The 13478-nt window shown below is 44.3% G+C and overlaps 1 protein-coding gene across 3 annotated transcripts in view; it reads right to left on the bottom strand.

The window, feature by feature from the left end:
• Positions 1-13218, bottom strand: part of PDGFD (platelet derived growth factor D) — a 148453-nt gene extending 135235 nt beyond the window's left edge. For all 3 annotated transcript variants that reach the window (XM_075491024.1, XM_075491027.1, XM_075491026.1), the window contains exon 1: positions 13084-13218. In XM_075491024.1, the coding sequence (XP_075347139.1) occupies positions 13084-13213 (130 nt within the window). In that variant the 5' untranslated portion in view covers positions 13214-13218. The remainder of the gene's footprint in view (positions 1-13083) is intronic.
• Between the last annotated feature and the right edge of the window lie 260 nt (positions 13219-13478).

Raw genomic sequence — 13478 nt, 5'->3', positions numbered from 1 at the left:
CCCCAGGAGAAGATTAACTGGGAAACCGAGGCAGGGCTGCAGCTCCTTCCCCATCTTCCCTCTGTCACTCAATACATGGCTGGTAAAGCACATGCTCAACTAGCATGATTTTATCCTCTAGTCCTGCTACGCCCGGCCCTACAACGAATCTAACAAAAAGAAAGATAACATTTTTAGTTCTTCTATTTTCTTTATTTTGTACATTTAACAAGGCTGTGTAGTCAATTCCACTTCATACCTAATGTGACTTTGAATTTAATTTTAAAAATATGTTTCAGCTTAATCCCACATGTTTAGTCGTCTGGCAATGGTTTTTTTTTTGTCCTGGCAAGAAATGAAATGAAAATGTCTCTGTCACTAAAATCTTTTTTTCTTCCTTTTCTTTCTGGTTGCTTTCCTTTGCCTTACTATAAGAGCAAATATTTGGCAAAAGGGTTGTGAGGGCAGTGCTTTGTTTTCAATGTAGTAAATGTGGTGATTTGACAGGTACTAGAAATCTTCAGCTTTCAGTATTGTCAGCATATTCTCAACTTTGTTTTTCTGGGCCTCAGATGTCAGCATCGAAAAGTCAAAATTTACCAACTTTTTAACAGAAATGGTGCATACGTGCAGGAAAAAAATGGGCATTCCATGTGAAATCATTTAGTAACCATTACAGGTATGAACTCTTTATTAGTATCCACCATAAGCAAGCACAGTGTATCTTGGATGTGGCATGTAGCTTTTTTACAGAAGTTCAGCTAAGTCCCTCGTAGGAGCTCCCTGGGTTTCTGCTAGTCAGCTCTTCCAGCAGGCCCACTCACGCTCTCTGAAAAGCTGTGCCAGCTGCTGCTGCATGGGTAAGAACCTCTGTCAAGACCAATTTAAAGAACTGCCTGGATTCACGTGCTGGCATCGGATCCTCTATTTTATCTGGTAATTTTAAGAAATTTTAAACTGGCAAAAACATCGATCCAACAAAATAATGATAATACTGTGAAGTTCATGCTGGTTTGTCTCTTAAGTTTAGGCTTTGCTTTAGCCACAGTAAATGTAAAATAAAAATAAAAAATCGACAATACTGATTTATAATAAATAAGCAAATAAAATGCTTGTCTCCTATCACGGAAACAGAAGGGAAGCAGAAGCCGCATTAGGCAACCAGGCTGGCTATCCTCTCTAGAAAGAAACAAGGCAGCTCTGGGTATTTCTGTTTTGGTTTGGCTCTTTGAAAGCCTTCTTGAAAATGAAGTGCTAGAAATACATTGTCAAAGCTACAGCGATGTGTACTGAAATTTGCAATTGCTTCATTGCAAAAGCATATGTAGAAATCCATTCTGTCTCTCTTCTGATAAAAAAACAGGTGACACTTTTTTCCTCAGTCAATATTTTGACTAATGGCTTGCCTAAGGTAAGCTGAAAAGCAATCTGCCTGACAAGGCTTGACTCTAGGTCCTGCAAGAGTTGGTGATGGCACAAAAAAGAGCAGTAGCATCAGAAAACGGCTACGGAAAGAAATTCTGAGACAAGATCCTTGTACAAAAATAAAAGGCAGCACCTGCAACCCTTGAAAAATATCCTGCATGTATTGATAAAAAAAGCCTTTAAAGTCATTCTTCAAAAAACTAAACTGAACTGATTTATCAAGTCACTATGATTTCTTCTTCATGGCCTTCCTCTATGTCCTTATGCATTGGATGAAACCAAACCCAAGGAACGTGCAAAGAAACAAAAACAGGATAATAGCTTTCCCTGTTTTGCTCTGGGGTTTCTTTGGAGGGGAGACTGCTATTTAACTCCCATGCCACAGGAGTTATTTTCAGGCAAGCATGTGAGAGCCAAGATATGTGATTTTTATGCAGGACATCACACTGTTGTTTTGTATGATTCTCTGTTGCTCAAAAATGGCTACCCACATGCCCTGCTATTTTACCTCAACAGGTCACACAGCTCTGAGCCTGCAAAAACGGTGGCAACTCTGAGCAGGAAAGTGGACAGGAGGTGGGACAGCACAGGCAGCAAGGCCACAGCATTTTAAGGATGGCTGCAACCTGGTAAGGATCTCCAGTCTTTGCCCACATGTAATGACTGCTATGAGTGGCACTTCTGCCTCTCCAAGCTGCCGGGGCTCAACCCCTACAGTGAAACAGAAGGTATCACCATATAGTGTTACTGCCTGCAGAAAAATGTCATCAAATGCATGAATGCTGCCCAGTGAAGGCCTATTACATGTGCTGTGACCAGCTAGGGGACTGGGGAAAGAGCAGGCTGAACAGCCACGCTGGTCCACTTCTCATCCTCCTCTGCTTGCCACTGTGGGAACAACGCAGGTCCAGGATCAGTCCTCAGATGTGCGCTAGAGTATGGCATGAGGTTCCTCTGTGGTGCAAACAAGTTTCTCTTCTGGACTGATGCTTGTTTCCACGTTGACATGTGGCCGAGGGAATTACTCATGTCTTGAAGTCTGTTAGGAGGCAGGCTGTATGTATGGGGATAGAGATGTCACAACAAAACCTGGCTTTGCCATGCAGGTCCAAGGACAGACCCAAGACACCTTGGCATCACTCGAGGGTGCTGCAAAGGTGGGGTCGTCGCTGCATCCATTTCACAGAGGCACCACTCAAGACACTCTGAGTGCACCGTACAGTAAACACAGTGTGCACCATCAGAGAACTGACTTTGGAGGTGCTAACTATGTAAAAGCAGATCACATATATACTAGGAGCAGCCAGATTCCTACTATATGATGCAAGAATTTTATCTCTTGATTAGAAGAAGAGGTTAACTTTGGCTCCCGCTTTCCAGGATCTAATGAATGATGGGAATTGGTGAGAAATGCATACCATGTCATTAAGCTCTCCTGGGTGACAAGTGTTAATTAGAAACAAAAATAAAACCAAGTCTACCCAGGCAAAGAACTGTTCTCTGCCATTATGAGGATGTAAGGAGCAAAGAAAGTTTCCCCTTCTGACAACTACATCGCCACCCTACCAGCACAACACCAACACATGCAGGCACGGGGGTTTGGGAGGCCCAGGTCACATCGTATGGACAGCAATGAAGCAAACCAGCATCTCCCTCTGCTGACTTCCAAACATTCAGCAACCTAACACAGCAACGTGAAGGCAACTTACAGCAGCAAGGGAACAGGCCTACAACCTGATCTAGGAAAAGAAACAGTACCGTAACTCTGGGGATTTCTATGTATTTCAAAGTAGCAAATTCTCTGTACGCATCTGTGATGAGGTCTTAAACCCTTACACTGACATCTGGATGTGTTAGTGAAATCATTCCTGTCAGCGTTTATCCCTGCTGAGACATCGTGATTAAGAAGCTGTGTTGGTCCATTTCCACAAAGAATCTAAAGGCATTATTACCACCTACTTGCCATTTTCATGCAACATATCTGTCACTGGTTTGCTAAAGCAAAAGATTTATCTTTCAAGCAAATTCCTGGTTGAAAAAGTAAGGGCACAATGGTACCTAAATGGTTTCCAAATTCCACAGTACTTCTGGTAATCAACATTCTGTGTACCTATTTTTATTCCTTCTCCCTAACCAGTCTGGGTCGCTGCTTTATCCTCAATCCACTTTTATTGTGAGTCACATCAGATTAGAAATACAACTATGAGAAAAATCTTCTGCAACTGATCCAAGAAGAAACAATAACAAAAACCCACGCATATTACACTTGGAGCCTCCTTAAAACTAAAACACAAACAAAAACAATGCAAGACACTGAAAAATACTGACAGGTTTCCTTAAGGTCTTGTTTAGAAATGTACTGCAGCTGAAGTCTCTTGTAGCATACCCTGTGGATGACACAGAAGACTGTCAGTATAGGAGAAAAAGCAGCCGGATGCATTGAACCCACAAGGCTTTGTTCTGTACTTTTGCTACACAATCTGTAACTACATCAGTTACCCTTCATCTCTATCAGTGCAAAGGATTTGGGTTTTTTTCAGTGCATGGACACTAATTCAATATCTTAACTGTGAATATTGTAAAGCTTACCTACATAAGCTACATAAGCTACATAAGCTTACCTGCTTTAATAGCAGGGCCAATTGTTCTCTGGGTACCCAGCCCCTGGAGTTGGAAGATAGGGACGGGGACCAGAATGGAGCCCCCATAATCCAGGGGGAAATGGTGAGTGACCTGCTGCACCACTTAGACACTCACAAGTCTATGGGGCCTGATGAGATCCACCCGAGAGTACTGAAGGAACTGGCAGATGTGCTCACCAAGCCCCTTTCCATCATTTACCAGCAGTCCTGGCTAACTGGGGAGGTCCCTGCTGACTGGAGATTAGCAAATGTGACGCCCATCTTCAAGAAGGGCCAAAAGGAGGACCCGGGGAACTACAGGCCTGTCAGCCTGACCTTGGTACTAGGAAAGCTGATGGAGCAGATCATCCTGAGTGCCATCACACGGCACATAGAGAGAATAACCAAGGGATCAAGCCCAGCCAGCATGGGTTCAGGAAAGGCAGGTCCTGCTTGACCAACCTGATCTCCTTCTATGACAAGGTGACCTGCCTAGTAGATGAGGGAAAGGCTCTGGATGTTGTCTATCTAGACTTCAGTAAAGCCTTTGACACGGTTTCCCACAGCATTCTCCTGGAGAAACTGGCTGCTCATGGGTTGGACGGGTGTACTCTTCACTGGGTAAAGAACTGACTGGACGGCCGGGCCCAAAGAGTAGTGGTGAATGGAGTTAAATCCAGTTGGCGGCCGGTCACAAGTGGTGTTCCCCAGGGCTCTGTGTTGGGGCCAGCTCTGTTTAACATCTTTATCAATGATCTGGACGAAGAGATCGAGTGTACTCTCAGGAAGTTTGCAGATGACACCAAGTTGTGCTGGAGTGTTGATCTGCTGGAGGGTAGGAAGGCTCTGCAGAGGGACCTGGACAGGCTGGATCGATGGGCCGAGGTCAATTGTATGAGGTTTAACAAGGCCAAGTGCAAGGTCCTGCACTTGGGCCACAGCAACCCCATGCAACGCTACAGGCTTGGGGAAGAGTGGCTGGAAAGCTGCCTGGCAGAGAAGGACCTGGGGGTGTTTGTTGACAGCCGCCTGAATATGAGCCAGCAGTGTGCCCAGGCGGCCAAGAAAGCCAATGGCATCCTGGCTTGTATCAAAAATAGCGTGGCCAGCAGGAGTAGGGAAGTGATCGTGCCCCTGCACTTGGCACTGGTGAGGCCGCACCTCGAATACTGTGTTCAGTTTTGGGCCCCCCACTACAAGAGAGACCTTGAGGTGCTGGAGCCTGTCCAGAGAAGGGCAACGAAGCTGGTGAAGGGTCTAGAGCACAAGTCTGATGAGGAGCGGCTGAGGGAACTGGGGTTGTTTAGCCTGGAGAAAAGGAGGCTGAGGGGAGACCTTATTGCTCTCTACAGCTACCTGAAAGGAGGTTGTAGAAAGGTGGGGGTCAGTCTCTTCTCCCAAGTAGCAAGTGATAGGACAAGAGGAAACGGCCTCAAGTTGTGCCAGGGGAGGTTTAGATTGGATACTAGGAAATATTTCTTCACCGAAAGGCTTGTCAAGCATTGGAACAGGCTGCCCAGGTAAGTGGTTGAGTCACCATCCCTGGAGGTATTTAAAAGACGTGGAGATGTGGTGCTTCGGGACATGGTTTAATGGTGGACTTGGCAGTGCCAGATTAACAGTTGGACTGATGATCTTAAAGGTCTTTTGCAACCTAAATGATTCTATGACTCTATAACAAACTCATCACTGAATTCCTAAGCATTTTGTTTTATCCTGTATTGATTCATGTAAACTGTGAGCCAGACCCTGCTGCAGTAAGAGCTGATGGAAGTTTTGTCCTTGATTTCAGTGCAACAAAGGTCAAGAAGGCTATTTTTCAACTTTTTCATGGACCCAGTGTTTAATAAATATTTTTACAGAGTCTAACATCATGAAGTCCCAGTGCACAGCAGGGCTCAAATACATTGGCAGGAAGTTCGTCCAGAAGGTAAAAGTGTGTCCTCCTGCACCATCTCCAAATATGCAGAGCTCTGACTGCCAAAGCAGAAATATGGGATGTTGGCCTTCACAGCGTGGGACACAGATCAAAAAGGAAGCATGAAACTGAAGATTACTCAAGTACAATAGGAAGCTTGAGATCATGTAGGATTTGTTCACTACCAAAAATATTAGAGCCAAATCCAAACTCCCAAAAGAAAATCTAGCCAGTTTGACATTGTAAACAGGACATTTCCTTAGCTTTGTAAACAGGAGATTAATTTGAAACAAACTGCCAAGTAACCTAATACAATCCAGTTATTTTAGCCAAGAGATTCTCACCAGAAGCAGTGACCTAAGTGGTCCGTTTTATCCAAAATGTGGTATAATGTAATCAACTTCATAAATATAATAGCAGGACTTTTGGAGGCAATTCTTGAATACAGCTTGAATCAACTAACTAAAAGGAGTACTACTAAATTTTCCTGCATTAGTGGGCAAATTCTTCCTACAGAGAATGCCAACACAGAGCCTTCACAGTATTCTTTAGGACTCACTTAATATCCTAGTGTCAAATCCCTGCAGGTCCACAAAAGCCAGACAAGGCAGGGGCAGACAGCCCTTCTCTAGGGTTGGGAACATGCTATGAATATTGAGAGCTAACTCAAGGTTTCTCAGCTGGGTAGGCAAACCTGAATGTTGCTACACAAGGAACGGAGGAGGAAAGCAAGGAGAAGGGACACAGCTGGGCCCAGAGCTGGGGGAGAAACAGACTTCATGTTCCTGCTACTGCTGCGCGTGGGAAAAGGGCTGAGAATGGGAAAGAGGGAATGAGGGATGGAAGAGACGGGGAAGGCGACCACCGCTTCTGAGGCAGGATGCGTTCCACCCATCACCGTCCCCCCCTCAGCTGCAGTAGGTGCCATTACAGAATGGCTGAGGTTGGAAGGGACCTCTGGAGGTCATCATTATTGCTCTGAAGGTACCAAGGAGCTGGATGTTTTGAAGCCTTTTGAACTCTGATATTGCAGGCAGCTGCCTACTTTTCCTTTTCCTGTGTTCGGAGCCAGTCCTGTAAGATATTTTATTTGCTGTTAAAGAGATCAGTCTGTAATTTGCTGCAGATATATTTTAATGTAAGCAAGTCTATCCATATGTAAAGGTAGGAGTATAAAACATACAAACTTCTGTTGCACCTGTTGTATATATACTATTATTAGAGGTATGAAACGAAAGCCATTCCCTGTCCTTCTAATTTACTGTTCCCCAAAGGAGTTTCTTGCTGTATAAATAACACACATTTTGCAGATCTGTTCCTTTTATGTAATATTTACACCCAGTGTAACGGAGTGCCAGAAATGTAATGTAGTGAATTTGTAAATTATTTTGTTGAAAGAATTTCTGCCTTCGATAATCCTTTTCCCTATAAATTCCTTTTTACTTAATAAAAATTTTAATAACATGTAAATTACTTTCAGAACTTCCACTTGCAACCTGGAAAACTGACAAACATTTTTAAACATAACTGTTGCTTTCAACCCAAATTCCACAAATTACATCGCTAACAACATCATGTAAAAAGGATCTTAACTACCTCAAAAAGTTAGGCTCAAATATTTTTCTAACAGTTCATTGTTCAACTAGGACTTCAAAAATTTAGATTAAACATATTGGGGTTTTTTAGTAGTCTAAAAAAAATTCCCTGGGTACAATATTTTTATGATTTTAATGTCAATTCGTAACAAATTATATTAAGCATGATTATTCTCATTTCCCTGTGCTTGTGTCCTCTGATTTATGCATTATATAAGTGCATATATAATATCCTATACTAGATAAAATGTAAAAGATACAATATATATTTATTCTGTGTATGCATGTACATAATTTTCATGCCTATGATACATATGCCTTATTTTTTTTTTAACAGAATATTTGACAAATTTTGCAAATACTTGTACTCTTGCTTCATCATAAGATATAGTTAGTTTTACTCGACATTGTCTCACTCACATATAAGCTATTCAAGCTTTGTTATCACAGAATCCTGTAGGACTGAGCCCCTTGACTTTAACTGAATTATAAAGATGCTCAAAGTTAAGGACATGAAGAATGTTGTTCCCATGAGTTTCCCATTTATGCCTATTCCTAGGTATTTTATAAAACACCACTTCTCTGTGGGATCACAGTGAAAAAACCCATTATTTTAGAATTTTCAGCAGTGTTCAGTTTCTAGGAATCAAAGCAATAAAATTATCAAGTTTTCTCTGCAAGCTTTTTAAGAATTAGCTGGCCTAACTAAGTTTCATAAAAATACATTTTAAAAAAGAGAAACAAGAAGTGTTGAGAGACTGGCTGGAGAATTTATAAGTGAAGTGACTTCCACTATATGATATAGATCTGCCTGCTAAAACATGTTTCAAAGCGCCTTTGGAGAATTCCTCCATGCTGCTTGCTGCTGGGTTGGAATTCTCATGCAATATGCTTTGATACTTCAGTCCAAACAGTTAATTATACAGATAAAAGACATCATCAAAGTTAAACAATTGTAGACCAAAGTGCATTACTACAGGTAAATTTCTAAGGTGGGTTTTTTTAAGCTGATGAAGCCTGAAATACACTTTTTTTTTTACAAAACCTACAAAAACAATCAGGAAAATAAAGCTTATAAAAGCAAATTTATTTTAGCTGTTTTCCACTTGACACAATTTTATGTTACCAGAGTCCTTTAAAAAAACATGTATACAAGCCTGTTATAAAAGAACTCAATAAGTGCATTCCAAAACTGCGATACACTAGTGACACAAGAGCCATTTCAAAATGGTATGAAAAAAACCCCACTTATGTCTTTTCCCAAGAGCAGACAGTTAATACCTATTTGGTGAGAGAATACTGCCCAAATCATCAAATGTTTTTCCCTGTGCTTAGGCATAGGCCAACACAGGGAAGGGGAGGGTAGAGTTAATGGCCCGCATCCCTTTGGACAGACCATCAAAGAGGCAAAAGCTGTTGCCAGTTCCTCAGAATGGTAAAGTACAATTTTTTTTTGTATTTTGGTGGTGCACAAGCAAACCAAAGTTTAGAAATTCCTAATTTTTTGGATTCAAAATGAAAACCACAAGAGCCCAGAAACTTATCTCAAGTCATCTGATGTTATGGTTTCAAATCCACATCAGAAGACACTGATTCCATGGTTTTCAGTTGTTTACATACTGAAATGATTTGACACGATGCTGTCTGTTCTGTTCTGCCTTTTCTTTAAACTTTGGATTTTAAAGTTTGAAATATGGGTAGTGGTGCTTAGTCTGAGTATACAGACTAGGCATACTTTCCTAGATTGAACATTCACACAGATGTTTGTTCAGTAACAGATAAGAACAAGCAATTTACGTTTCAGTTAGACACCATACAGCAAATAATATTACTTAGCACTTTTCATCTCCGCTTTTCATCTCCAAGTACACATAAACAACCAAAATAGCAGATACAAAATAGCAGACTTCTTGTAATTAGGCAGTAGTACCTGCATACTGCAAATTGGGAAACTGAGGCAAAGAGAACAATGGAAGCATCTGGAAGCCCTCTGTGTGTTATTCTGACAAACTTCAAAGGACTTAACAGGTACTGGCATTAATAAGCACTTTAAGTAAATACCACTACATGTGCTATCAATGTGGCTGGCATCACCAGGACACTTTAAATATTGATTAGTGCTACATTGGACAGCTGAGTCATCAATGCTCGTCCTTCCACTAGGACAAGAGGATGTCTTGTAAGCAGGTTATTTATATTCTTAATAACTTCAGCAGGAAGTACAGTCTGGTTAGGTTTGGTAGTCATTAAATAGCACTTTTTTTGTATGTGCTGCCCTTCATCTATAGATTTCTTCCCAGAGCAACCTTAGTCTTAATAAGAGCAATTACAAATAGGCCAACCTCTTTCAGCCTAAAAGAAGAAAGACAATCTCAAATCATGCACAGTGCAAAGGTTTGTTTTGGCCGGAAGCAAGACCAAGCCTCCATATTAAAGCTGTGTGTATGCAGTATCAATAGTTTATCCTGCTTGGAGGTAATAGCAAACTGGAATCCAAAGGATTGTTTTCTTTTTTAATAAAATGTGCAGGTGGTCTTGGACTTGCCAAGATACAATATTTTTTTAAAGAGCTGAACAGACCTTGCTTCCTCTTCAGTATCTCTCTTAATTCCACAACATAATAATCGTGATCATCAACCCAGGACATAATATTAAATTAGTTTTTATCCCTGCTGTGCATTTTGAGAGAGACTGTTGGAACATATTACCCCCAGTGTACTGTGTGCTCTTAGATCCTATTCCATATTGTCATGTCTGCAAATATTTACAAAGCAAAAAATACTGTCTCACTGAGCAATGCAACCCACGTCTTTAATGCTATTCCATATCAGCGCTTCAGACCAAAACAAGACACAAACACCACTGAAAATTATAAAAGACAGAAATACTTTTAGTGGCCTACAGCCAACTATGGTCTAAACACTTTGCTTGTGAGCTCACCACATGCATGCAACATTTGGAATACAGCTCATAACCTTTGGCTGCACAAATACAGACCTTTAGTCAACAAACTCAAGCAGCAGTTTGGTTCATTTGAGTAAAATCAGGCCAATCAGCAGCTGAGGTGCTTTAAATGTTGTGACCTGATGCCCAGCTCCACTGGCCATACCAGAACATACCGTCCTCTGCAGAGAAAAAGCAAGAGGATGCTCAAGCACGAGGCTGCAGGGTACTAGAGATCTGCAGGCGATCTTCCTAAAAATGTGCTACCTCATCAGTACCTGGATAACATCCGCCAAAACTGCAGAGGTGTCTGACTTCGGCGTGGGTGCGTTTCACTATGTCTGTAGGCTGCATGCCCGACTAGCGTATGGCCCAGGGAGGGTCAAAGGTAGCATGTAATTTCACATAGATCTGCCGCTTTCAAACAGGCCCAGTACCAGTCCTCCCCCATACCCAGAAAGTTCAGCCACTACAAACTGTGGAAGATAATTTTAAAGGTACAAAGCTTAATCACAACGTTAAATGAGCACAACTAGGAAAAGAGCAATTAACTAATCATTTCACGTAGGCTTGTTCTCTTCATCACTCCAAGAAGCAATCTCACCACAGGAATTCTTCTGCAGAGTAAAACACCCGTCACACTGCCAGTAAGCTGAAAACTTTATTTCTATAGGGGTTACTGATTTCTTCACGGACTCTACAGAGAAGATCAGAGTAAAACACATTTTGAAGTTCTAAGTAAATCACTGCAGTTTTCCACAAAAAAGCTTGTTTGGAGTTTGACTTGGAAGGAAGCTGTCTTAGTTTAGTTCAGAGATGGTCTCAGTTCTTCTATGAAGTTTAAGATGGCAGGCTAACAAGTCACAAAGCTAGATAAAATACACAATAGTTTTAAAGGATGAAACAGAAATAATGGATAATGTTTTTATTACAAACACATACATTTTTTCTTAGATTAAATTTGACTTCTGAGACAGAAGGAAGTGCAATTCTGTCTTGTTTCCAGACTCGCTATCTCAATTCTAAGAAAAAGCCTCTTCACCTTCTCTATGCCTTCTTTCAGTGACTAGGAAAGGCATACAAAAGATTATTAAGCTCAATATGATTCCAAAGCTGAAACACAAACATCTTCCTAAATCCTATTACCCACATTGTGTGTATACCCATTACACACATTGTATACATGCTGAAAAATAAACAGAGTACAATCTTGGAAATGGCTCAAGTGACTGGGTTTTTAAAAGGGTTTAGAACATATATAAATTCTAGCAACTGGAAGACGTTAACTTGAAGACTGAACTTAACTCTGTTCATTTTCAGGGAGAACATCTTGCATTTTGCTCTGCAAGAAGGTACACTGCAACATGCAAAAGCAGGTCCTCCCACATGAAGCTGGAACACAACAGGCTGCTCCCCACGAGAGGCTCATCACCCTTCCCAAACCAAAAGACTTGTTTTTCTTCATCTTTAATCATGAACAAGTGGATTCCAAAGGTGAATTTCAGTGGTGCTATTTTTATGTAGCCTCCACATTCATTCACCACGGGGCCACAGCACACGGCCACGCTGACCGCTCACTTGAGGCACTTGGGCCCCACACAGCTGCACTGCAGACCCTCGACAGCACCTCAGCTGTCGAGGATATCCTCTGCCGGCGGAAACGCACCAGCGTTCAAACACGAAGACTGAAACCACCCTCCCTACCAGGCGGGCAGTGTCCGAAAGCCCGCAGATTCCCTCCCTGGTGCTCACCATCACTGGGCATCCTACGCCCGCCAACGGTGCGGCTGGCACAAGGGACGAGGCTAGTCCTCGCGGGGCATTGCTCAGCAGACCCGGGCCCAGACCCTGCCGCAAGGCAGCCCTCCACCAGGAGGACGGCACCCCGAGAGCCATTACAGGAGCTGAACGCGGCGAAAGGCCGCAGCGGGGCCGGGAGAGGAGCCGCGCTCCCCCCAAGCACCCCTGAGGCGACGGCGGCGCCGCCCGCGCCCCGCCCTGAGGCCCAACGGCCGCCGCCCGCGTGCCCTCCCCCGCCCGCCGCACACCGCCCCAGAGGGGACCCCGCCGCGGCCCCGCTCCGGTGGGAGCCGCCGCAAACCGGCCGCCCTCCCCGCACTGCCCCCGGCGTCGGCACGTCAAAGGGACACAGGAGACGGGGCCCGCGGGTGCCGAGGGGCGCCCGGCGGGGCCCTCCGCGGCAGCTGGGACCGAGCACCCCGCGTTGTCAGGGGCGAGGTGCCGCCCGCAGCCCGAGGGGACGCTGGGGGCACCGCCGGCTCCCAGGAGACCTCCTCGAAGTTGCCCTGTGAAGTTTGGGACCGCCCGGAGGAGCAGCCGCCGGGCAGAGCCGCCCCCTCAGCCCACACCTCCCTCCCGCCACCTGGCCGCACGCTCCCCCGGCCTCCAGGGACCGGCCCCCGCGCCCCGGCTGACCCCGCCGGTCTCCCAGGGACGGGACCCCCGCCCGGACAGACCCCGCCGGCCTCTGAGGACGCGGCCCCCGCTCCCGGGGAAGGGGGGACGGCAGCCTTCGGGGCGCGCTCGGGGCTTCCTCCGCAAATGCAGCACTTGGGAATAAAGAAGACAGAGGGACACTTACCATCTCGCCTGATATTCGAGGACCGCAAGGCTTTTATAGATCCGCTCTGAGCAGGGGCAGTGGTGCCCTGACGGCTGCAAAAGTTCGCACAGACGACAGCGTAGAGGAGGAGGAGGATGAGCAGTTGCATTGGGATCCGCTGTGAACGGGACCGTGTCTCTGCAAAGAAACCCGGCTTTCCCCCACCAAGGGTGCTTCCCTCTCTCCTGTTCTCTCCCCCTTCCCGGACTTTTTGTTTGCTGTTGTTGCGGGTTGCTTGTGTGTTTGGGGGAGTTGTATGCAGGGGAGAAAAAAAAAAGCACAAAAAAAAAAACCCGAAACAAAAAACCACACCACCCGAAACAGCAGTCACAGCTGCCGAGTTACTCTCCGAGCTGCCCCAAACTTCCTGCACG

This window comes from Mycteria americana, chromosome 1, assembly GCF_035582795.1.
Source record: "Mycteria americana isolate JAX WOST 10 ecotype Jacksonville Zoo and Gardens chromosome 1, USCA_MyAme_1.0, whole genome shotgun sequence".
In the NCBI taxonomy this organism is placed as follows: Eukaryota; Metazoa; Chordata; class Aves; order Ciconiiformes; family Ciconiidae; genus Mycteria; species Mycteria americana.
This window is presented reverse-complemented; position numbering and strand designations above follow the sequence as displayed.